Source organism: Poecile atricapillus, chromosome 1 (genome assembly GCF_030490865.1).
Source record: "Poecile atricapillus isolate bPoeAtr1 chromosome 1, bPoeAtr1.hap1, whole genome shotgun sequence".
In the NCBI taxonomy this organism is placed as follows: Eukaryota; Metazoa; Chordata; class Aves; order Passeriformes; family Paridae; genus Poecile; species Poecile atricapillus.
In genome coordinates this window covers 122720165-122746047 of record NC_081249.1, presented here as the reverse complement: position 1 = coordinate 122746047, position 25883 = coordinate 122720165, and the positions used below count along the sequence as shown (strand labels likewise).

Genomic DNA, 25883 nt, shown 5'->3' with positions numbered 1-25883 from the left:
CCAGAATGTCCCCATATGGGCCAGTTATTGTAGCACACATTTAGTCATCTGACTTTCCACTAGTAAACATGCTTTCTGAACAGCTCTCAACTTCCTCAACAGTTGTCACCATTGCCTTGAACATCTCATTCTTCCCCCAGAGGGTTCTGCTCCCCCACCTGCCCTTTCTGCCTCTACTTCGTGCCAAATTGAGCTTGCATCAACTTCTTCACACTTCCTCCTTCAGAGCAATGTGCTGACCACATGCATTAATAAAACCTACTAGATTGCACTAATTTTAATGTTTTCTTCCATTCTTCACTCTTTAAATGCACACAGGGAGATGTTGAATAAAGTTGTGGAAACTGTGCAGCTTTGTTCCATCCACTTCTAGGTTTCCATCAGCCTTCTGACTTCATCTTCCCTCACAGCAGCTGGACTGGAATCAGCACAGCTGTTAACTGGAGTTTCTGCTTAAATGCTTACAGCTCTTACAGCTCTGAATAGTTTGAGCAATTCTGAGTGGCTTATTTATTTTTGCTCTATGAAACAAAGAAGTTTGGTGTTGCCCAATCTGTAAATCCCCAGATTATCTGATATAATGGGATCCTCAGGTTCATGACACCAATTACAATGAACTTCCCAAGCTGTTTCTAGAAATCTTCATTCCCTGCAATCACTGTGTGCTGTGCAAAGCTCTCTGACAGGTGCTTGAAATACGATGTGTGAGGTTCAAAAAGCGTAGGGCTGCTTTTAAACCCGATTAGCAGGATTCTCTCAGTGGGTGATTAAAAAATACATTTCAGTTACTTGAACACATATTAACAGCACTAGCTAAATTTTATACTAAGAGAATTCTTGACTGTCACATCAAAATCACAATTTTAAGGGCGCCGGTCCAATTTGAATGTGCTTCTGAGTGTCCATTCCTGCAGTACAGGTGCCCTTCCCCATGGCTTCAACATTGCTTTCTGTACTGCTCCTGACACAGAGTGCCTTGAGTGGACAGCACTTACAGAAGGAAGACTACTTCCCCCCCAAAAAAAAGATTATTTTGCTACCCCTTTCATACAGTATATAATCTTATGTGTTATTGACTTACCATAACCCAAAGCCTACAATGAATACAGAATTATTAATTTCCTTATGGGATTTTGTATGGTGATTTCACTACAGCATCTGAATTCTTTGAAAACATTAATGAACTGATCCTCCCAACATCCTTTTGAAGTTAGAAAGATATTTTTATCACTATTTTACACAAGGGGAATGGAATATTTAAGATAAAAGCCAAAATGTTCAGAGTGTCAGCTAATTTTGTTTGCCAATTTTGAAAGTCTAAGGTTCTGAGTTTTCCAAAAGCTAAGAGTTTTTTAAAGCCTTTTTATATGTTCAGAGCAAAGAGCCTGATTCCACCAGTGAATGCAAAATGTTGCAGATGTTCAACATTATTTGGTGTCAAGCTTCTGCTGTCTCAAAACAAGCACTCAAAACAGAGGAACCTGAAAAAGTTTGTTGTGAATGGTGAGCCCATCTCCTTAAAGGAACCATCACTCTGGAACAGCATTCTTTCCCTTTGAGTCTTTCCCAAGATTACTTCCATTTCACTCAAGGAATGAGATTTTGTGTAGAGCTCTATCCTCTTCACTAAATGACTCCACATCATGACCAAAGCAATTCCATCCAAAGGGCTAGATATTGAAGAAAAAAATATGAATCTTATCTGTTTAAACCGGAAACTAAGTAAGATGTCTGTATGCAAAGGGGAAGACTTAGAGAGACACAAATTATCCTGCATGAACATTCTGATCATCTCTGAAAAGTCTTAGACTAGGAACTGAGGAATGGGAATTGATTCATTAGGAAAATATTCTGTAATTTCAATATATTTTATCATATTCAGTATATATTTCTGTAAGTTTCCATAGCACCTTTAAATTCTGGATGCATGAATTGTGTGAAAGCAATACAGCTTTTAGAGCTTTCCAGTGGGATCTTCAGTGCTTAAAAATTTCTTAATCTCTAACACTTCAATGAGTCTCAAATGAAATATCCTAAAGAAATCACAAAATTAATCCCCCTGAATCTTTCAGAATGTTCAACATATATTTTCTCTTCTATGGGAACAAGAACAGAAGAGTATCACAGAATGTTGGGAAGACTAGGAAATGCACGATTTAAAGGTCAGCTGGGAGGAAGACAAACTGTGAACCAGATGAAAAAGCAAAGCCAGACTACGCAATAAGGTTATGATGCAAGATGAAAAGATGAAAATCACTATTTCCAAGTTTTATAGCTATATTGGAATATATGTGAATTCTGGTTTGTTTGTTTGTGGTTTGTTTTAGTTTATTGTAGCTTTTTTCTGTCACTCTCCAAAATGGGAACTCCCAATTTACATGAAGGCACTACCCTGCTGAGATAAAAAACTAGCATTTGGTGCCTATTATGGTTTCTCTTCATCTCAACTAGGGTAGTCTCCCATTCAAGACTTCCAATCTCAGAAAGATGCCCCAAGCAGGCTGAAAGGTCAGAAACCTTAATCTATTCTTCATTAGGGTGCATGATTATAAACTCACCCAGTATATGGAGAGTAAACATAAAATTCATTTGAGAGGAGGTATCCGGAATGCCAAACTTGAAAGTCCTCTAGGAACAAGACTTACCTGCCAGGTGAATGTATTGCCAAAAGAATCCAAGCCAGCTTCCCATCCTGAACTGCCTTCTGGAAGAGAGTCTCTTCCTCCCTCATTTTCTCTGTTGGCTACACAGGATGTCAGGGAGACTCCCCTCCTGATACTAGCACTAAGATATTAAGGAAATTCCCAGAATATACATACTAGAGTTAAAAGTCCAGGAAGCCCTTTCTCCTCTCTTTACTAACACCCATTAGCAGACACGAAAGGAAACACCAGAACCAAAGACAAGAATGACACTGAGCATTCTCTCCTGCCTCCCTCATTTTTCACTGCTCTGAGCACCTGCAGAACCAGTCTCTCTGTATCCAACAACTCCCCATAACCTTTTCTTCCGCAGATTTGAGTAATCAGTTTTGAACTCAACTCTTCTGACATCCATCACATTTTAAATTCCAGACTTTGTCATCAAACATGCTATTCAGGGAAGAAATGTTGTGCATTTTGAACCTGCCATTTAGCTCTCCTACAGTAAGAAACAGTGAATAATTGTTGCCTAGTCCCTTTTTCCATGACCTGTTATTTCATGTATCTTGAACATAACTCCTCACTTCCAGGGTGAAGTGCTCCTAAACCACATTACCTGTATTCAGGTTGTTCAGTGCTTTAATTGATTCTCTCATCCATTTTTATACCCTTTGTAATTCAACTATATTTATTTGAAATGCCAAGATTCAGGCAAGGAATTTATACAATGGTTTGTTCTCCATCCATTTTTGTGCTATTTTGACCACAGAGACGATGTTTTCATGGCATTTTTATAATAACTCCAAGGTCTTTTTCCTGAGTGATAATATCTAATTGAGAACTTACTGCCACGTTTGTACAGTTTGGGCTGTTTTCCTTCTTGTGCATTATTTTGCATTCATTGACACTGAGTTTCATTTGTTATTTTATTACCCACTCCTTCAGCAACTGACAAGCTCCTCCACCCCTTCATAGTTAGCTTTTGTTTCATCTAACTGAATAATTCAATTTCAATTTTTTTTTGGTCAGTTCACCTTAGAACCCCTTTTTGAAATAATTTGTGAATGTATTAAACCCTGTGGATCTAGCACACTTAGTTGGACTGCACCAGTCCTCTTTCCCCTGTTCTAAAAGTGGAATATGTATTCCAACCCTTTGGTTTTGATTCTGAAACACAAATTAACTTTAACATGGATCCCCCCGCCTACATTTCCCTCTAATAAACAAGACCATTAGAAATGTTTTCTAACAGATTTCTTATTACATTCTTTATTTCTTGTATAGAATAATAGTTTCTAAAGAACCCAACGGACAAACCAAACCAAAAGAACAATGCTGCCTATTTACAAGTCATTGATACTAAGAGCAACTGAAGCAATAGCTTTTATATAGTAGTTATCCATCTATTCTAAATTTGACCTTTAGTGCTTTTGGCTGGTGAGACAGCTGTTTTAGTACTTCTTACAAAAATTGTCTATATCTTCTATTTGATCTTCAGTCTGAGAATTCTTTCCTGTCTTTTGAAAAACAGAATGATTCAAGTTGGAAGAAAGCTTGTAAGGTTTGTCTAGCTCAGCCTCAAAGACTTTCAATGCTCAAAAAGCTAGGGTCAGCACTGATTGAGTCCCACAGGAATTTGTCCAGTTCTTTCTTGACACCTCAAAGGATAGAGATTTGACAGCCACATGGGCAACTTGTTCCAGTGATTGGTTATCTTTACCATTAGAAACAACTCCATCTCAATTTAGGACCACTCCTTGATCTTCCACCATGCACAGAGTATTACCCTGTCTCCTCAAACCCCTCTGATCTATGCTGCTGGTGGCAGCCAAGTTAAAATCAAACCCTGCTCCCTCAGCCTCTGTCTTGCACTCCAACCCTGCACCACAATTGTAGCAAAGGTTTCTGCAAAGGTTTTTTTCTTATTTCCTTTAGCTCCAAATGGCAGCCCTGCCCTGGAGCAGATCAGGGGCACCTCCCACCCCCATCTTGGTGACCCCTGCCAAATTGATAAAGGTGCTTTTGGTGTCTTCAACCCCAAATGATAAATTTATCTATCTCTTGCCAAGAGAAGTTCTGACCAGTCTCATTCAACATATCTCAAGAATTCCTTTCAGATCCTTTAAGATCTCTATCATGGCCTTTTGACTACTTGTTTACCAAACCACTATGCACCTGCTCTTAGACAGGTGAATTATTTAATTACTAACTCTCACTTTCAACAAATTATTTAAAATTTTTATTTTAAATTATTTTTGATTTTCCTTATATCAATAGATTCCATGTTTTTACTTCCAATATTGAAAGACACAGATTTTGACTTCTTTCTCCTTTTTTTTGTCTTTTTAAGTATTTGTTTCATTCCCCACAAAGAAATGATTTGATAGATACTTCAAGTGAACGGGAAGCATTTATTTTCCCCTTACAGATTATTTTTAACCATTTTTAGTTATAGTTTCCCCTCCCCCCCACAGGTTAAATACTCCAGTGGCTTTTCTGGTCTTCCTTCCTCCTGTCCCCCATCCCAGCTTACAAAAGCTGCTGCATGTGAATAGATTAAGAGAGTGATGTATAAACTTCAAGGCATCACCCATGTGCTGCTCAGTCAGTTTTGGTATCTAGAAATGTAGCCTGCATCACTGTGTCAGGATAGGACTATTGGATCTACACATGATTAAGCCTCTAATTACAATGGTGTTTTTTAATTTTTAAAGACTGTTTTCCCTTAGGTCACTGTCTTGATGCAGTTTGGGATGAACAACAGGAATTAAGCTACTTAATTTCAATACCAGTATGTTTCATGTTAATCATATCATTAACTCAATCACAGGTTTCCCAGTCTCCTTCAGAATACAGAACTGCTGTTGTATCTAAAGCTAGTCTAGCTGAATATCTTTTACTTTTGGAGACATCTTCAATGAACCAACTGCTTTACTAAAATGCAAGGTACAGTAGGCTCTGTGTGCATGTGCCAGCTAGCAGTGAAAACAGCATTTTCACCATCTTACTTTAATATTTTGTGACATATAACTACAAGACTTCAGTTAAAAATAATGCCTGCAGTGTAGTGAACTGAAATTCAAACACAAAATGAAAATTGTTTTAGTTAAACTCTTTTAAAGCATGATTTATTCTGTTGAATTCATTTGCTCGCTTGTAGATCTTAGATATACAAAAGTTATGCTACATAAAACCTTTAGACCTAATGCATATAGCACAATTAAAAACAAGAGGGAAATAAAAAAAAAAGTTTTTCCAAGAGCACTACCATAATAGAAAAATTAAACAGGCAATTTACCATTATATCTATTCTCTATTAATTCAGCTCTTGGAATTTCCTGCAGGGAATAGTACATATTTTACACCTCCAGTGGATGAATTTTCTAAGGATGTTTACTTTCTCTAGTTATTAAAACTGATTTCCTCATGCCTGTTTACAGACTCACATTTTCAAAAATCCAATCTAAGTGATAGAAAACTAATGAGAAGTCCAAATGATTCTCACAGTGGACCACTTTGCTAACATAAATCTATTTTTGCATTATGTTGTCAGGCTTCCAAATAGTATCTGCTGTCTTCTGCAGCCAAAGTACCCAAACTTACAAGATGCTTCAGCAGAGGATATCCCAAAACATTTATTCCAGTGAGCAGATGCCTCAGTACCTTCAGACTGCTATGGAAACTTCTCCCACCATGAATGACTTTTTCTACTAATCCAGTCAAATTCCTTGCCATGGTGAGGCAGTGAAGTGCTCCACAGCCCCTGGAGCCTGTATCCCAGCCTGGCAGTGGTGCCAATCACAGGCACACCAAGGACAATGCTCCACCCTGCCCTAACCCAGCTCCTGAGTGGCCAAATGACCAGAAGTCCCACCTGGGGGAAAGGCACAGGGGGATTTAAGGCCAAAGATGAGGTAAAGTTTTCATCTTGACCCTGCCCTCATCTTGGAGTATCCATCTGAATACAGAAATGGGTAGTTATGTGTGTGCTTTTCTGTCTTCTAATTCCCTCTTGGAACCTCTTGAGTAACTAAAAATCAAATAGGCTTAAAGTTTGCTAAGTTGAATGGGCCAAGTTAATGATCCAAGAAGCATTTTATGTTGATTGAATGTTGTTAGAATAAGCAAGTGAATGAGTAATACAAACTACACCCTGCAGCCTTTACATGTTTTCCTAAGAATTTCCCAGTGGAACAAGATCTTTAACATCCTTTTCACACTTGCAACACTGAGACAATTTAACTCTGCATGGTACAACAGTGATATCAATGAAATGTGTACTTGAGATAAATGCTATTACTTAAATCAGTTTGTAAAGACAACCCAGCACGTAGCAGTCAAAATAGATTGGCAAGAAAATGAAATGGGCTGTATCTTACCTCTACTGTTCCCAAAACCACTTTGCTTTCTAACTAACTGGCAATCTGACAAAAAAACTTATTAGGAAATGAAAAGTTATGAAAAGTTTTGTGCCAGTAATATATGTGGAATGTGCTGTGAAGCACTTAATGCTTATAAAGTCTAGATGTGTTCACAGTATGTAGGAAAACAAAAGTACATGCAATTGATAGAGCAGAATATTACTCAATAGCAATCTGAAATACAAAAATCCCACTTCAATCTGCTATCTCTGGAAACACTTAATTTATGCTCATTATAAGTGGTAAATACATACCTAGCTAGCAAATCTATAATCAAATTCTCATGTCAGATTTTAATTTTCTCAATTTTTTTTAGTCCCTGCAAGTGTTGCAATTGAACCAATTCCACTCAAGGGTATGCAAAAGTCATTAAGAAAACATGAGATTTATCAGTTTTATATTCTGACTATCAAAATGGTGCATGCACAAGCTTGTCTAAAAACTTTTCAAGATTGCTATGGACATCTATGTCTAAGTTTTACATGCCACAAGAGCACTGAAAGTTACAACTATATTTACAAGCAAAACCCAACATGTCTCTTGTACTCATTATATCAACAAAAGAAGCTCTCTGTGTACATTTTACATTAAACACTGAGAATTTGAAAAAAATTCCCATAAATCAAAAATAAGTCTTTACAACTTAAGCTGTATCAGGTGCAAAATCACAAAATTAATTCCAAGACCTTGCTGTTCATCATGATAGTGAAATATTAAAATGACCTTCTCTCTTCATTCTACTCATATAACATCACCTTGCTTTGTGGACACACCCCAAATTCTAGTTTTTAGGCTTCACACAAGCCTTTTCCACGGCCAATATTTTCTCAGTTCTCATTACACTACAAGATCCCAGGCTCACCACAACTTTGTCACCTACAGTCCTTTTAGAATGCTGGGAGGACTCAATTTCTCTTGTCCTAGTATTTTTAACTAGTAATGCCTATTTCTTAACAAAATTATGCCCTCCTCTTTGAAATTCCCCAAAGAAGACCACTTCTGCAACATTGTCAGCTGCTTCCACCACAAGTGGTCCTGGAAAAGCTGCTGCAGGCAGCTCCTGTTTCCTTCTTCAGAAGCTTCTGAAAAATGCTCCTCCAATGTGTCAAAAATAAATTCTGCCGCATACTTCATATTATTGAACTGATCAGGTTGGAAGCTCCTTGCTCCAGACAGTTGGCACCACTGAAACTACTCACTGGGCCTCTTCCTCTGGACTTCCTCCTCTGGCTCTCACTAGATTGGAGAAATTCACATGCTTGCATTTGCATCATTCACACTAGAATGATGTTCTGTAGGCTGGGCAGGCTGTCAAGGTTACAGTACAACTACACATCAATTGCTCTGTCTCTGAATATCGATAATTTGCTAGAAGACATTATAAACAACATGTACTTATAACAATAGTTGTCAAAATTGATTTAGACATTCTTTGTAGGAGAAAAAAAGGATCATTTTTGCTAGAAATGCATTTCACATTATATTGCTCTTAAAATTAAAATTTATTTGAAGTAATTAACAAAAGACGTTATTTACAGCTGAATTAAATTGAAAAAGGAGAACAGGAACATTTACAACCAAGTAACAGACTAAAAACCAGAAAGACAAAAAAAAATAAAAAATCCCCAATTTTGGAAATATTTTTCTGTCTCTTGGAGCTCCATATGTCATCATTAGATGCAATCTAAGAACATCTAAAGCATCATAATGCTAAGCATGAACATGTTCTAATATTAGCATCTGCTTAACTTGCTTGCAAATGAATAAGGATTTTAACACAATGAAGCCACTCCAATGAAAATAATTTAGAGGGTCAAAATAATTTTAATATTTCCATCACAAGACTCTCAAAACTATTCACAAAAGGAAAACACAATTCACCCTATTCTCATTTGCTATCCATCAATCCTGTTTGAAATATGGATGAACTCAGAACTAAATCCTATTTTTCTTCTTGGAAACACAAGGGAAAAGATTTTTTGATGTCCTTGATTTAACATCCAGTGGGATATTTCCTTGAGAAAAGCTTCTAACAAAGTTTCTTGACATATTTTGTTCTTGCTTCCTGCTCTTCCTTTTAATTCCTAGTGAAGAAAGAAATGTTATTAGAAATAGGGAGACACTCATTCAGTAAATGTAAGTAGAATTTAGCCTACATGGACCTCCTTTTCCGAATATGTCTAAGAATTTTTACACATTTCTTCCTTTCACTGACAGCCTGATTTTAATATGCAAAAATGTAATCACTCTTAGCTCAGAAATGCAGTGTTTTAATTGTCTATAATGTCCCATGATTAGACCCTCAAGTGACACAAGGTGCTATTAAAAAGGACAACAGTCTATACAAAGATGTAGAAATATAAAAGTGTTATTTATCATTCTTATTGTAGAATAGCATTGAAAAATCAACACTGCCATTATAGAAAGTTTTGTCTTTTTAATCTGAAAACAACTCTTCATCTCAGGTATTTGGTTAAGGTTTATTCTGCTCTTGTAATGCACACTCTTGAAAATAGTCTACTTCATATTCAGCTAAATATTGAAGAATCAAAAATTTATTCTCATTTCAAAACATGCTACTGCATTACAGAGCTTCTTAATTCCAGAGTAGTGATTGAACCGTGGTAACTTCATAACCTGGTCTGTTGTAGCAGACATTGATACTGATGTAACCCTGTATGCAATTTGCCAAATAAGTAACTTGGTTAGACAGAGTTTAGACTCAGATACTCAGTTTCCAGAAAGCTTCTTGTAAAACCTCAACATTTCTCATGAATTCAGAATAAGACATTTTCATACGTATTTGCTCGCTCACAACAAATTTTTACTTAAAAAAATGTATGTGCTGTAAAATCGGTGTATTGCTCATACCATTGGAAAAAGCTTCACAGTGGAAATGTTTTTTCACATTGCTTTTCCATAGCAGACTAAAATTTTAAAACTAATATTTGATCTCCTCTAAATAGCCCAAGAAGATCGTTAAGTGTATCTTTTTTCCTTAAGATAGAGAGAAAAAAGGAGGCAATTGGGTAGAGATGAAGGAAAATTGTACAGATTTAGCATATTAAAATCTGTTGTGGGTGCCAAGCAACTTAGTGCCAGGTACTGGAAAAGGCAGAGGTTTTTATAAAATTGTGAAAACATTTGTGAACATTTGCTGAAAAAATTATTTGTGACTGCTTTTATTACAGAAAAGACTTATGCACCTCAGAGAGAAGCCATATAATTGAGGAAAACTTTCACGCAATAGAATTTGATATTATTATCAGCAGTATGTTAGAAGAAAAATACTTTTTCCTTAGTTTTTGTTTTTGCCCAAATAGCTCCAAATTTTAAGACCAATAAATCTCTGAAAAAATCTGTTAAAAAAAAAAAAATCAGTGTGGTGGTGCAAAGAATTAAAAACAGATATGGAAATTATTAGAGAATTTGATTTCTTGATAAAGCACACTTGGGCAAAGACAAAACTGCTAATAAAGTTCACCAAATTACTCATCACGTACATGAACTACTTTAGGTGGAAGACCTTGGCTCTTGGGGAAAAGGTTTTGCCAACAACTTTGCAATAATATTGATTATTGATTACACCATCTATTTCCATTCTCTGACACTCACCAGCTGCCTGGGGTACTCTCAAGGCTGCGTGGCTCAGCAAGACGTCCTGTCGAACTCGCTTGGCAGAAACTGGGTCTTGCAGGTTGCCCAACACAGTGTTGGATGGACAGCTGGAAAAGTTGCCAGAAAGGAGTTTACTTTCAGAACAGTCACTACTAACAGTGGTTTAAGCCTTGCAATGTAGAAATACTTTTAAATATTATCCAGTGTTCATAGAATCACAACAGAGTGCAAAGAATAAACTAATTTATTATGTATATTTATGGATATTATTCCCCTTTTTCCTTTTAAAAAATTTACAAGACTGCTTCAACTGTGAAAATAAGAGCTAATGTTGGCACTTGTATTAAAAGGAAGGATAATATGTCACAGTTTTTTCTGAAACCACACAAGTCAGTTTGATGGCCATCACATATAAATTATATGAAGAAATAATCTTAAGGCATGTTACAAAATCCTTGAAATGACCAAGTTGTGTTTATTGAACAAATCACATTTTTTTATTGCTACAATAACTTTTCTACAGCCTCCAACACAGCTGGAGGCGGTGGCTTCATAGCAGACAATACTTTTTAACTAAGCTGCAAGAAAATTGTTACAGCTTCAAATTCATGATAAGAAAACCTCTATATTTTATCAGTAGCACTTTATGTGATGGACTTAAGGTCTATAGTGAAAATTATGAACCCATCTGATCTCACCCTCTTGCAATTGCCTTACAACCTTCCTCAGTTCCACTCTGCAAGACAGCCTCATAAACAAGCTAATCACATTTATGTCCCAAGTTCCTATGCTTTTCCTATTCCTGTAATAAATATTGTTCTATTTCCACTTTATAGTCCCCTAACTCACACTTTCTTAATAATAATTTTCTGCCTAAATGAAAATATATTGCAAGCAGCAAAGACTAAGACTTTCCCTGCGCCAGTCCTAAAAATCTACTCATGCAAGCTTCTTGCAAGAGAACTTATGCCAATAAAAATGCAACATTATTTGGTAAAATAGTTTCTCTTATGACTGACTTGCCTTTAATTCCTTATCCTCAAAATCCAACTGTTTCAAATTGTACTTCTAGTCTGGAAAATATGACTGAAATTTATATTTTTATTCTAACATCAGTAGGAGATGAATGACTGGAGTGAGCCACTCTTCAATCAGGGAAATTATGGGAAAGAAAAGAGGGAATGGAACAAAGGCACTCTCTGAAGAGTAAGAGCATGTTCCTTTTCTCCTTCACAAATGTGTTTTCACTCCTTCTTTTCATCACCAACTGCTAGACAAAACCATAAAGAATTTCAATCTACAGATAAGTTACTGAGGCAGAATGATCTCTATAAAAGAAATAGAAGTTATGGGATTTTTCTGTAGTGTACTGGGAAATATGTTTGAGACAAAAGATAAGCAGAAAGAGCTAGTCTTTTGGGAAGAAAAGCATATATATGTATGTATATATATGTATTAGAATTATTACACAGTTATCACAAAAAAAAAAAAAAGGCCTGCCTGAGAACTTTTACCTTAAAACTAGATAAATCAGGCTCCAAAAGTTCCCATATCCCTCCCTAGAGAGAATGTAGAAAAAACTAGCTTGGTTTCAGAGAACAGGTGATTTATTTTGCTAAATTCATGATCAGCTATTTGAAAACGTGAGCAGTGCCTCTTTCCCCATCCTTGAGCAAAAGAGTTTATTCCTCATCCTAGCAAGACAGTTTAGAACAGTAATTGATAACAATCAGAAGAGTAACATGAAGCTAGACCAGATGAATCTGATCTTCTAGGATAATTCTCTACTTTAAAGATGCTAATAAACAAAAAGGCACTGAAGTTTCTTAAGTTTCTTCCATGTCCTGTGGTCTATCTATAAGCTTGTTCCAACAGTCTTGAGATATTCTTCCTAAGACCTGTGTGGTGGTAGCTCCACTCACTGCCTAGCAACAGGTCATTCCTAACACGATTTTAAAAAAGGTTGTATCAATTTTTGCTTTTGGAAATAGTAAAAAAAAAAAAAAAAGATCAGCTGTTTCATAGCTCATCAGATTTTAAATACACTAAAAAAAAAACCCAAACCAAACGAACCAAAGAAATACACAAAAAAAAAATCACAATCCAGCTTGTTGTCTACTTAGTTTCAGCTTTGCTGGTGCTCCTACTAACAATCCTCTTTTAGGGACATAAACCAGAAGCACTGATACAAAAGCTCTTCCTAGAGCAGATTGCAAAAATTAAGTCACAATATACGAGACTGAAAATGAATTATCAGAAAATCAAAGTTGATCATGGAAGTATTGTCATGTTTATTTTTCCCCCTGCTTTCTATTTTGGCAGTTTCTAATGTGCTCCAACAAAGGCAGAACATTTTCAAAAAACTTAAGATTTTTAATTGATAATGAAATTTCTCTTTTCAGAATTATGTGCCATCTTTCTGTTTTGCGTAGACAGCAGCTACACAAGACATAATATTAATTCGCAATTATTAAAACAGAGGTTCTTGAACTGAGACTAAATAAAAAAATCTACTGAAGTTACCCAGAAAAACAAACAAAAATTAATTGAATTCAAACATATTTGAATCAGAACATGTCATATGCAGGCCCAAATGATGTGTGTAAGATGTTTGCAGATTTGAAATAGAATAATGAAAATGAAGTAAGAACATAAGAAATGAAAACTCATTTTGCATAGAAGGGTTAGTTTAGTCTTACCTTAATGCCTTTCTTTTTCTCTGAGCAGCTGAAGTCATTGCCATATATGAGGGCTTCTCAAATACTGGAGCAGAACTGTTTTTTCTTAAGGAAGAAAGATCAAGTCTGAAATAAAAGGATTACATTTTTGTAAAACATTCTTGGTAAAAGGCAAGTAAATTTGTTCTTAACAGTAAACAAAACTGTTGTTTTGTTGGTAAGTTGAAAACCAAAACTGGAAATTAATTTCATTAATGTTATTTGAGGTAGCTTTGTCGACTTCAGACATGCACAGAAGCTTTAAGCATGGCATTTCCCAATGTGGAGAGGTTAAGTATCCATTTTACAGACAGAAAACATAAGGCTTAGAGAAAGTAACTTGCCTGAGGCATCACAATCAATTTTGAAAATGCTGTATTTTCTTTTTGGTACGAATCTTATAAAACAGGATAATCTTTCAACTTCATTTGTTATCACTAACATACTACTGTTTTCAAATAATGGCAGAATTGAATTTGATGTTGATCAAAATTAAGGTTCTCAAAATGTTTGGTTTATTTACAAAATGGATATAAATGGAAAAATCCAGCTGTAAGGATAGACAGGATTAAATTACTTGCCATTAAAAGGAAAATACCTTTGCACAATGCTATTGCTGCATGGCTGTGACTCCTTCACAGATGAGTAAGCAGATAATTCATTTGTTTCATCTGTACCTTCATAGAGAATTATTGTTGAGTTCATGACAGCTTCATCACACTCTGGGATGACATCACAAGTAGTGTCCATGATACTGGCCTTTTTGACTGGCATGTCTGTACTACATGTACTGACTTCCCCCAAGCCTGCAAGGTGCAAAGCCTTCACAGTCTGAGCACAGAAGCTTTGTTCTGGCTTCCTGCAAGAGTCTGGGGTATAGATTATAGGGTAGACTTCCTTGGCAAGAGAATCCTCCAGATGCTGCAAGCTGCACTGGTTGTTGGCAGATAGACTTGGAGCTCTGAGTGGAGAGTCCAGTAACTTCCTCCTAGTCCTCTTCTGTGGTGGTTCTGTATATTCTAATACTTGGGTATTTTTATTCTTTTCTTGTGATGGTGTACCAAAAGAGGTGCCTGTGAAACATAAGTAACAATGCTCAGCACCTCTAACTGCACATACAACTTTAATCTTGCTTTTACCCTCCTCTTCCCAAAGGAGACATTAGCAGAAATTATTAAAAATACTATTTATTTAATATACATATCAACTTGATCAAATAAGTGAAATTATTTCTATTGCAGCATTGTCTTAGATGGTATTTGCTCTGCAACACTCAAAGTATTATAAACATGAATTTGTTGGAATAGTTAATCCCAGAGGTTACAGAAATAATCACAACTAAAATCTGACATATGACAAGAGGGAATGAAAGAGTAACAGCATTGAAAACTATTGCACTACCATGATAAAACTCATATTTTAAGGTGGTACAATCACAGTAATCTAGAGGTGACTCCTGATCACAGCCATTTTTTTCCCCCAGCAAGTATGCAGAATAACGAGAGACTGCTGAAAAAGGAATGACACAAACATTTAGAAGGACAAAATTCTTTGACACTGCAAATGAGCAAGCAGAGTTTTGCAAAGGGGGAAACAAAGAAGTAACTGAGACTCTGTCATCCTACTCTATCAGCTGTGGGGAGGAAAGCTCTTGACTAACAACTCTCCCCACGCTCAAAACTAAAGCAAGCAATACAGTCTAATTGGCCATTCTCATTGATCCCGATTTAAACTATTCTTCTTACAGTGTCATAATGTTTTTATTTTCGAGCAAGTGGTAATAAAAGCTAATCTCCAAAGAAAAGGCCCTTCTTTTACTCAAGCTTTCAGTGAAGGAAGATCATTTTAAGACAGCTCACTGTTCAAATTAGGTAGGCAACTGGTGACTTACACAGTTAATAAGAAAAAAAAATATGGAATTTCTTTTTTAAACAAATCAAGATCAGGAAAGGGCTGTCAAAACCCCAAGTGCTTCTATATTTAACTTCCAGTGCAAATTTAAGAAATGAAGCCTAGTATCCTTAAAATGCCTATGGATTGGATCCCTTTCAGCTGGCAGCCACAGATTTATACTTCTCCTTTCTGCATTGCCTCCTTCATGCCTATGAGCAAGTAAACTACAAAAAAGAACTCCTGCTTTTTAAATTGATGCAAGTTACTCAGGAATTAGCTATGGTATTCTTAGAACAGTGTTGATAAATATTTATTTCTTCTAAATTTCATTCTATTTTTGCCTCAGACTAAGAAAGCTAGTTTGAACTCCTCAGTCTGAATGCTTCTATAGTTCTCTCTCATGTGTTAACACTTAGGGCATTTTAACTGCTCCAAAAACATTCTTTGAACAGGACAAAGACTGATTAAAAACATGTATGTATTGTATTATTTCACCTCCACAAGCTTGATTTGTTACGGAAAGCATGGCTTAAATAGTTGCAGCTTTTTCTCTGCTTACCATTTCTCAGGCCCCATTTAATTTTGACCTCATTGCCCAGCTGCAAACCAATTTGCTAAGATGCTTAAAAACCCAATTGCCCAAGTACCCCCAGAAATCAGGTATCTTGGAGAAAAGGCCCAAGTAAGAGCCTCACTGAAGAGAAGCCAATGAGGGATGATCTCAGCTCTGTTTCTGCCCACACACTTTGGTTCTGGACATGCCATGTGACTGGAGACCCAGCTACATGAGATGATGCCCCTTAGAAGATACAAAATAGAGCTACAAGGGGCAGCCAAGGATTTAAAGACCACAATGAGACCTAAACCTGCTCCAGGAGGTTAGAATTTACAGTATCAAAGTGTGTACAAGTAGCAAATAAATTAGATAATTAGATATAGGCCACGAGTCTATTCTATGTTGCCACAACTTCATTCAATAATGAAACCATTGGGAAAAAAAAAAAAAAGCAAACATTTATTCATCACTCAGGGGCTCAGTGTCAGAATGAGCAATGTTTAAACTGCTTATGGGAAAAGTGGTGTGGACAATTACACGAACAATTACAATTCTATTATGTTGCTTCCAGCTTTGAAGAAACACATACATGGAAAACTTGGGCCTGAGAGGACTACCTGACATGAAATAACTGAATTGTGAATTTGTCTATTTGTGTGCTCTTATGTACAGTTCACTTTATGTATTTAAAGGATTTTTTTTGTTAAAATTAAAAATATATTATCTTGTACCACATCTAATCCCCAGCCAGCTTTCACCAGGTGAAATGCAGCAGGTTGCTGAAATGCAGTGCCTTGGCTGTAATCTAAACACTGTGCTAAGTCAGGATATTCCCCATGAGTAGTGGAACGGAAAACAATAGTAAAACATGCCTGAGTGTTCCCCAAATAATCTTTACCTCCACCCAAAAGAAAATAGTCCCACTGTGATAAAGACATTTCTACAAGACTTGGTTGGATTCAGTAACAAACAAGAAACTTATTTATGAACAATTTAAAACATCTACTCTCCGACACTATCAACAATGCTATGCGTCATCATGCTCTTTTATTTTGTTTAAATAAGTACAGTATGTGCCTCAGTGTAACAGATTTACAAATCTAAAAAAAAAATAAAAATCTAGTCCTCACAACCAAAAATTGAATCCAAACCTTTTTTAAAAGGACTTTTGACATCTTATATTCTTAAATACAAGCATAAGGTTTATATAATCTAGTGCTTGAATTAACTATCCATTAAACGCCTCAGGGCACATTTAAAATATTCATTTATTAATTTCTACTTACATACATCTGAATGCCTGTTTCAGGAAAAATAATGGTTAGAATTCTATTAGTCCATTGTTACATTAGGAGAGGGAGGTTTCAGTTTCAGAAAGTTTGCTTACTGTAAGACACTGAGGTTTTGCTAATGTCCTAAAGTTACTAGAAGGAAGTCTGATGGAGAAACATTTTGGTGGGAGTGCCAAGGTTCAGAAGCTTCTACAGGCCTAAGTATTGGAAGCATTTTTAAATTAACTGTAAATACTACCATTTAAATCATTAATTAAATACGTAAAGAACACAAAAGTACTGCCAACATAAATAATTTGATGAATTCCATCATAATGGAGAGCATTTTATACTGTAATACAAGCAAACTAATAACGATAGTTGCAGGAATTCTACATAAGGCAAATATAAGCTGTTAGTAAAAACAAAAACCCATTTTAAAAATCTATTTATTTCTGGAATAAAACTCATTGTAAAACTAAGTTAAAACACAACAAGCTTTTCTTGTCATTAAAGTGTTGGAAATAATATCAAATACTTAAGGAAGTGTCCTTTCCCATACCTTTTGGTGAAAATATTAGGTTGCTCCTAACACATTAAACAGGTAAACAAACATCACCAGCAATATCACATTTAACTTCGCTAAATAACACAAACCAAATATTACGTGACAAAAACAACTCCAAAATCTTAATTCCATTTTAGCTTGTTGTTCTACTGTATATAGCTCCAAACAGTTATGATCTCAGGTAATTAAAAATACAGCAAGAAAAACATTTGGACCTACAAAATAAAGAATTTCCAGTGTTTCTATTTCCATCTTTTTAAGGAAGCAAGATACAGAAGCTAATTGCTAACTTTTCGCAAGTGCTTTTGATAACTACTATTGAGAAGTTTATATAAAAGGGACTCAGAACAGAAGTTGCTACAGAAATTCTACTACTTCCATAAATTTCCAAATACATGGTACTGAAGATGATACAGTGGAGAACCAAGTAGGGCTATTTATATTTCCTTAAAGAAAAAATTCAAGCAGTTCCTGAATGGATGTCTAATAGTAATCATTAAGTATTGCCATTATTTTCCTACTGAAAGATAAACAACATGCTCCAACTATAAAAAAATATTTAATTTTCAAACACATTCCATAATAAGGCAGGGAAATTATGTTTATAGGCTATATTTGCTTCATGTTTATAGCTACTTCAATCTTTTGCATCAATAGCATCATCACCATAATTCAGTAATATTTTTTACTTCATATACAAGAATTAATCACTTATATACTTTCCAGAACAGCTGCAGTTAACTTGATGGAGTTTAAAACAAAAAATTTGGAAGTTTAATTTCCTTAACTAGTACTTCCAGCTACAATGTCTCTCTTAAAAAAAAAAACATTATTCCAAATATATTTTAGAGAAGAAATCACATATTTGCTGATCCTTAACTTCAGGCTGATGTTTATAAAAAGATAATTGTCAAAATTCTTTAAGATATTGTTTAAAAGCTCACTCAGAAATTAAACATAAAAGCCATCATCCATTGATCAGCCACCCCCATCCAGTGATATGGGGTGCTTTTGGTCCTTAGTTTGCTGTATCATTTGCCCCAAAAAGACTACTCAGAAGTACCGATTTATCTTGACAAGAAACATAGCAATCTCAGATATTTATAGCCCTGTGCATTAATATGAGAAGCAGAATGCACTATGTGTGAAACATGAGTCACAGGAAAAGTGAGCAGAGCTCATGGCAAAACAACTCTGATGAATTGAGTTAGTTCTAATTGACATTATGGACAAAATAATGGCCAAGACTTGTCTTCTTCTGGAACTCATGCTAATACATGCATAAGGGGATTATTTCTGGAAACTGTGCTAAATTAAGTCTACCAGGTTGTTCTGCTAAAGTGAAATTAAATATTAATGTATTCATTTCAATAAACATTTCTGGGCTACCACTGATTGATCAAATTACAATTCTAATCATACGTTTTCATTCTTTTAACAACTGACTCATGGAATTCCAAATTGCAAATGAGGTCTAGTCAATGCATTTCAATTATTTAATATTCCTATGACCCAAAGGCATCATCACTGTGATGGCAAGTTTCTCAATAGGTTCACAAATAACAGCTGTGAACTAAAAAAGGCTCAAATCCAGGCTGCATTCTTGCAAGTCCCAGTGATCAGGTGTACTGTTTTACACAGCATGAGAAAAAATACTTAGAAGTCACATAAGACATATGAAAGAGCTGCTTAATAACACAAATCACTCCTATTCAAGACGCATACTTCTCCTATTTTTAATTAAATCTTTTACTATGTACAACTATACCCAAATTTTTCTTGCCATACAAGATAAAAAAATTGACTTTTCAGATCAGAATGTTTGTGACAAGGGGAGGCAACGGATTCCTTTTTTTTTTCCTACAAATCAATTCCATTCTCTCGGTGGTAACCTACAGTAAGGCTTCTGGAAATGGGATGCTTGAAACAGCGCCAACAACTTCCTCATTCAAAGAAACACTTGCAAGTACCAGTCAGAGCTCTCCACCCATCACTCTGAATTCTGAATACTGTATGGCTCCCTGGTAATGAACACTTAAGAATGGGTGCCCAAATCCAGTCTTTAATGAACTTGTTTCTACAGCCTGAGCTTTCTTTGAGATGAACAGTTAAATTGTTCATGACACTGCAAATTTATGGTTACATTAAGCATACACAAGCTTAATCTAAATTTTTAATGTATGTGTCAAATAAAAGAGAAGATACTGGAAAGCTACCATTTTCTGTAAAAAGCACAAATGTAACATAATTAAGGCCAGAACTTCACAAAAGGTGTTTAAAGATTTCAAAGGCTAAAGGAAAAACAAGATAGAAGGAGGTCAACTCTTGTAGTGAAGCGCTACACGTGCTTTGGCAAAGCATGTGAACTTTAACTAGCTTTCACTAGAAATCAAGAGTTGATTCACAAAAATTGACTACCACGATAATTTGACCATAGAAACAGACATTGAATGAATGGTCAGAAAACATCTTTATCTTTTCCTCCCATACTATGACTTTATAATCTTTAATATATAAGAGACCCTTTCCAAGGAAAAAAAAAAACTTCATTAGAAGCAAAGACTTGAGCATTACTGCAAATCAGCTGAAATTCTTTGCTATTTTGAAATTCCTAATAGGAAGAAGGACCTAATAACAAGATAATATCAAAATCAATTCAAATCATAAAGTAAGGATATTTAGAATTTTATTCCAAGAACTTATTTCTGTAGAGGATTTTTTTTAACAAAACCTAGAATAAATCCCCCTACCCTTTCCCCTTTGCTATCCTTTTCTTTACAGTTTTTAGATTTTTTATCCTAACCAATTACTAGTTTGACTTTCTTCTTCAGGACCAGTTAGCAAATGTATTTAATTGCAAAGAAACACACAAGACATTAAGGTCCTGCTTTCATAGTTTTACCTGTTCTGCAGAAATGATATAACTGCTTTGACCTTTTGGAGACAGTGCTTGTAATCAGAAAAGTTATTTATATGACTTAAAATACTTTAATTTTTATGTGAAAACATCCAATAACAATTACTTTGCATTTGAACATTGTCATCCTTCCCTCAAAGAACCACAAGCAAAAGTTTGTGTCATTAAAAATGTTTCTGTAATGATTACTACCTCATGTTCTGCAACACACAGAATTCAGCACTGTCTTTAAATACAGCTGGCTTCCTGCATCACTACCAATTTAAACCCATAGTAACTAAAGGGGGACCAGTAGTTTATTAATGACTAAAACTTCCAAATATGGATAAGGGATGGAATAAGGGATGCACACATCCCTAGGTACTGCTGAGTTCAACAAGGGATACAATTATTTATTTTGTAAGCCTACACTGAAGAGAAATGAGTATTTTTCTCATAATTCTTTGTATTTTATAAACGAATGCTGTATCATCTTTGAAGAGGGATTTTACCTCAAAAAATTGTCTTTCAAATGTGTTAACTTAGTTCAAAGCAATACCTGAGATTTGTTACTAGCAGACCTAGTATACTCTCTTCCTCAATCTAAATGCTCCAGACTTACATTTCATATAAAGGAATCATTGCATTGCCATCAATTAACTTTTTTACCTTCTCCTCTTATTTAGAGAGCAAACTTTCAAAATAAGGCAACATACATTTATATTAAATGGGATATTAAAAAAAAATACGTTTCTCAAAATAAAAATAAGAGCTAAATCACAAGGACTGAAATACACTGGTCTTTCCTGATGACAAAATGCAGTCCAAATATGTTAAACGTGTAATATGAAGTTTTATATAAGGAATAACAACCACTGCATTTTTTGGTTCTTTTGTTTTTTCCACCTTGGAGCAAAATACTACTTCCTTCCCAATACCTTGAACCGATTATAGATAATAAAATATCAATGCATCAAAGGTGCAAGGGAGTTTGTTTAAAATTATTTTTTAAAATTTTTTCACTAAGATCTCCTGAGATAACTTTAGGAAGCAGGAAGTAGATTCTTGAATAACTTATTTCATCTTTAAAGATAAAAAGAAAATTACTACATTTTCCCCATTTTTGGTTGGGATGCTGCCCCTTGAACTACTTCACGTTTTCCCATGCTAATGCATTTTTTCTGATTAATAATTTTTTCTTATTAGTATGTTGCAAACATTCTGCACAAGAGAAATGGATTTCCATAACAGTATCATTTAACAGTCCAATTATTTTAAATGTGAATTCAAACAAACAATTGAAGAAGAGGTACTTAGTTGTGTTTGTGTGCTGAACAGAAAACAAAATTCAAGCACCAGTAGGTGGATTAGTTTTTTTCCTCCCCACCTGTACTGAAGTGATTGTCAACACCATTAATATTTTAGGTAATCTTTCCCTAAAGATGGCAAAATTTGGAGGACAGTTGCTTCCTATCATGTTTTATTTTGCATCTAATGTGACAGTAATACCCCTTTATTTTCTCTTCCAAAGATCAAAAGCCAAATAAAAATTATAAAAATACTACCAAATATTTTTGTGGTAATCTTCAGGTAAAGACACCATTTACAACTGAAAAAAAGTCTGTCTTAACTGAAAACTGAAAATGGTGCCCATTTACTTACTTGAACATAAAACTTAACATTTAGGATAAGAGAATAAATGGAAAACATACACAAGAAAACCCCTTGAATAATGTCTAATGATTTGAATAAAATGAAATTTTTGTTTTAATAGTTCATATGGAATTTAAATAATGCTCATTTTAGTATTAATTTCACTAAGAACCAACCAAGGCCTCTTACAACACAAAACCTCAAAAAAAGTAGAAAAGTAGATTAATCAAGAACTCTAACAAAGCTTATTGTCATCAGAAACTGAAATTCACAACAATGATAACCTACATATGACAAGACAGAATCATTACAATCAATATTTCATTAAAAAGGATATTATAGAACTTCTGGATTAGTGTCCCTACCCATTCTGCCAGAAAAAAAAAAGTACCTCTACACAAAAACCCCCAGTACCTAAAAACATATCCCTGTGATTTAAAATAAACACCAGCTTTCAACCTTGCTGAATCCCTAACATGGGCAGAATAAGAAGTGTAAGCATGCAAATCTGGTAACTTTCTTTTCCTCCTCTCTGTAGAAACAAAAGCAAACGCACACTAAAAAGAAAAACCAATCCAAACTAAAAGCAAACCAATGCCACTCATGAAAAAAAACCCAAATCAACCAAAAAACAAACCAAATGAAGAAACTCCATCCCACTGCCAATATAATCTGAAGTTCACATTGCAGACAATGTAACACTGTGTATCAACTATTTGGTACCATCAACACAAACATATGCCAAAAATCACACACATTCTTTATGTGAAGAGGAGCAATACATGGTTTTGCTAAAATAATTCTCAAGCTGTATGGAAGAAAGCTGTCAAAAGGAAGGAACTCATTTCATAGTCCACTGGGGTCAATGCTGCTTTTGAGAAGCTGAAGTACTTTTTGAAGCAATGTTGATCTCTTTTTTTTCCCTTGTTACCTATGGATGTCTGTCAGTTAAGGATTATTAGCAGCAATGAGAAAGCCTCAGGGTGTTGAGTGCTCCCTATCCACAGCACAAAACACAAGCATGGGCCCCACAGCAGTTGCACTATCAGGATGAAATTTCGCATATAATCCATCAGAACAGCACTGTCTATGAGGATTCTTCATCCCTTTTTACCCAGACTATGCTCCAGGGCAGCTCACTTTACAGCTAAAGAAGAAAAGCCAGCAATATAGAACCATGGGGGAAAAATGGGGCCATCAGGATACAGCAAAACAGTCAGTTCCCTGGTAGATATGGTGAATCCTTTGACTCTTGGAAACAAACTTCTAAAATATTGTAGCATATTGATTCCAAGTGAACCCGTAATTAATAGTAAATCTCATCTCCCTCAAGGCTATTATTAGAAACCACGCAAAACTATACCTGCTTAACATTTCAAGTCACTTTAACAGAATTATAACCAACTAACTATGATGCCTTTCCCACATGAAATGTCACATGAAAGATTCAAATGCAGTTTTTAATAGCACTCACAGGATCTATGTATCAATATACATGGGGTATGTTATAACAAGAAGAGGATGAATTTATCTGTTGCAGTGCATGTCTAGCTGGTGAAAAAGTAAATTTCTTTCCTATATCCGATTAAGAATGGTGTAAAATTTATAGAAAGTGTGTCTGAGACTCAATTTTACATTTGGCTTCAGTATCTGCAGAAGTGCACATCTGTGTTTATGGATGATATCTGACTGTTGCAGGAGATATTTAAAAGTATTTCCAACAGAGAAAAAATTAATGATATACTTACGGCATGGGGTGTTTGGTCTGCTCACAAGCTGTGGGAATGAAAAGATAGCTGACATTTCTACTTCATGGTTTTGATCTTGATTCTTTTCTTCAGCCTGGTCAGCCCAAGCTACTGACTTTTGTCTTTGAATCAGCTGCTCAACCTCTGCATATTCAGTCTCACTTGAGTCATTAGTCAACCCAGCTTCTTTCAAAATCAGGTATTGCTTGCGAAGAACTGGAAGTGCAGTATTTAATACTCTGTAAAACAGCAAGAGGCGAGACAAGTTTGCTTAAGAAGACACAATTTTAACCCAGAAAACAAAAGTTTCATAACAATCTTGCTGTTTCAATTAAAACTAAATTCTCTAAATAGGTCTTCTCAAGTTACAAGTGTCAGAATGCAAGTCTTATCCCACTTGCCATGAAACCATACTTACTTTTCTGTTTGCTTATTATACTGATCTTGAAGGGACACCAGAGACAACATGTGTTCAATCTGGGCTTTAAGGGCATGAACTTCTAGGTTTAAATGGCAGTACTGCAGATCTTGACAAAGTTCCTTTGGGAAATTAGGAATAAAAATGAAAATCAAACAGCTGTATATCAAACTTGTGGGACAAAACTAAAACATAAACTAAAAATAATATTAGATCAGGATATGTTGAAAAGTAAAGATGAGTGGAGCTATATTATTATTATAAAGTTTTATTGTGGAAAAGTATGAATTATTTGATTTTTATTTACATGCATAAAAATAACTTTGTAGATTCCTTTGACCAATAGTGTGTGTGCTGCAATTAGCATTAAAAATCCAACAGGCACACATGGATGCTTATCTATGTATGCCCAAATATGTTTTCCTCTTTCTGTATACTCTCTCCATATATTTTACTTTATTTCAATTACCAAACTGTCCTTAACTCAGAGGTTTTTACCCTTTTTCCAATTCTCCTCCCCATCCCCAACCATGACAAAGTGAAAGGCATTTTACTTTTGGGATACGCCCATCCTGACCCAGAAGCCGCATTTCATTTTCAACACGGTGCAGCCATTTGGTATTTTCCTCAAAAAGATTGGTCTGCTCGTCTTTTTTCTTCTGCATGTATAAATAGTGGCTATTAAGTGCTGAAAGCCTTAGATCCCGCTTGCAAGTGGCCTAAAAAAAAAAAATCCCCCCCCAAAATAATCAGCATTTAAGGTGGAAACCTTCAAATTATGTTCACCAAATTTTCTTTATTATAAAGATCTTTTTCCTTATTTTTATATACCATAACCAAATAATTCCTAGTAACTCAAGAATGAATAAGAATAAGCAGTTTTTCCATTTTCTTTATGCAGTTATCTCCTACAAAAAGCCTGCTAAAGGATAAAGCATTGTATACAAGGAAAATCCTCTATCTTCAAACATTAAACTCTTCTGATGTTTGTACTGTTTCTGAAATAAGACAACTAAAAGGCCCAAAAGCAGCAATGGCAAGTTGGATATAGGCAAGGTAGTGTCCTACCAAGGCAAAGGATACTCTTTTCTATTTAGAAGACAACTATACTCTGCTGTTTACCTCAAAAATTAGGTAATTATATCAATAGTCATAGAGGAGTGATAATCTGTGTGTCCCATTTTAATTAGATATTCATGCATTAATTCATTACATAATTACTTAAGCAAAAAATTTACACAATTATATATACCAAAATGAAGAGATTATGCCCTCCACTACATTACAGAAAACTCACCTTTTCTACTCTTTCTTCAGAACATATCAGTTGAATTTGTTCATGACATTGATTCTGGTAATATTTCTTTAGTGTATTTTCTTTCAGTTTCTTTTCCACCTTGAGGTATTCTTTTCTGATTTCCTCACGGTTTGCAAAGATATTTTTAAGTACTTCTTTGTATCTAAAACCAAAGAATAATAAGT

General features: G+C 35.1%; 1 protein-coding gene across 1 annotated transcript in view; it reads right to left on the bottom strand.

Annotated features, from left to right (window-relative positions):
• Positions 1-8606: 8606 nt before the first annotated feature.
• KIF18A (kinesin family member 18A) overlaps positions 8607-25883 on the bottom strand; it is a 29896-nt gene continuing 12619 nt past the window's right edge. The window contains exons 9-16 of the mRNA XM_058851004.1: positions 25699-25861; positions 24956-25120; positions 24402-24523; positions 23984-24222; positions 13997-14471; positions 13381-13485; positions 10679-10788; positions 8607-9147 (exon numbers count right to left, since the gene is read on the bottom strand). Of these exons, the coding sequence (XP_058706987.1) occupies positions 8999-9147; positions 10679-10788; positions 13381-13485; positions 13997-14471; positions 23984-24222; positions 24402-24523; positions 24956-25120; positions 25699-25861 (1528 nt within the window). The 3' untranslated portion in view covers positions 8607-8998. The remainder of the gene's footprint in view (positions 9148-10678; positions 10789-13380; positions 13486-13996; positions 14472-23983; positions 24223-24401; positions 24524-24955; positions 25121-25698; positions 25862-25883) is intronic.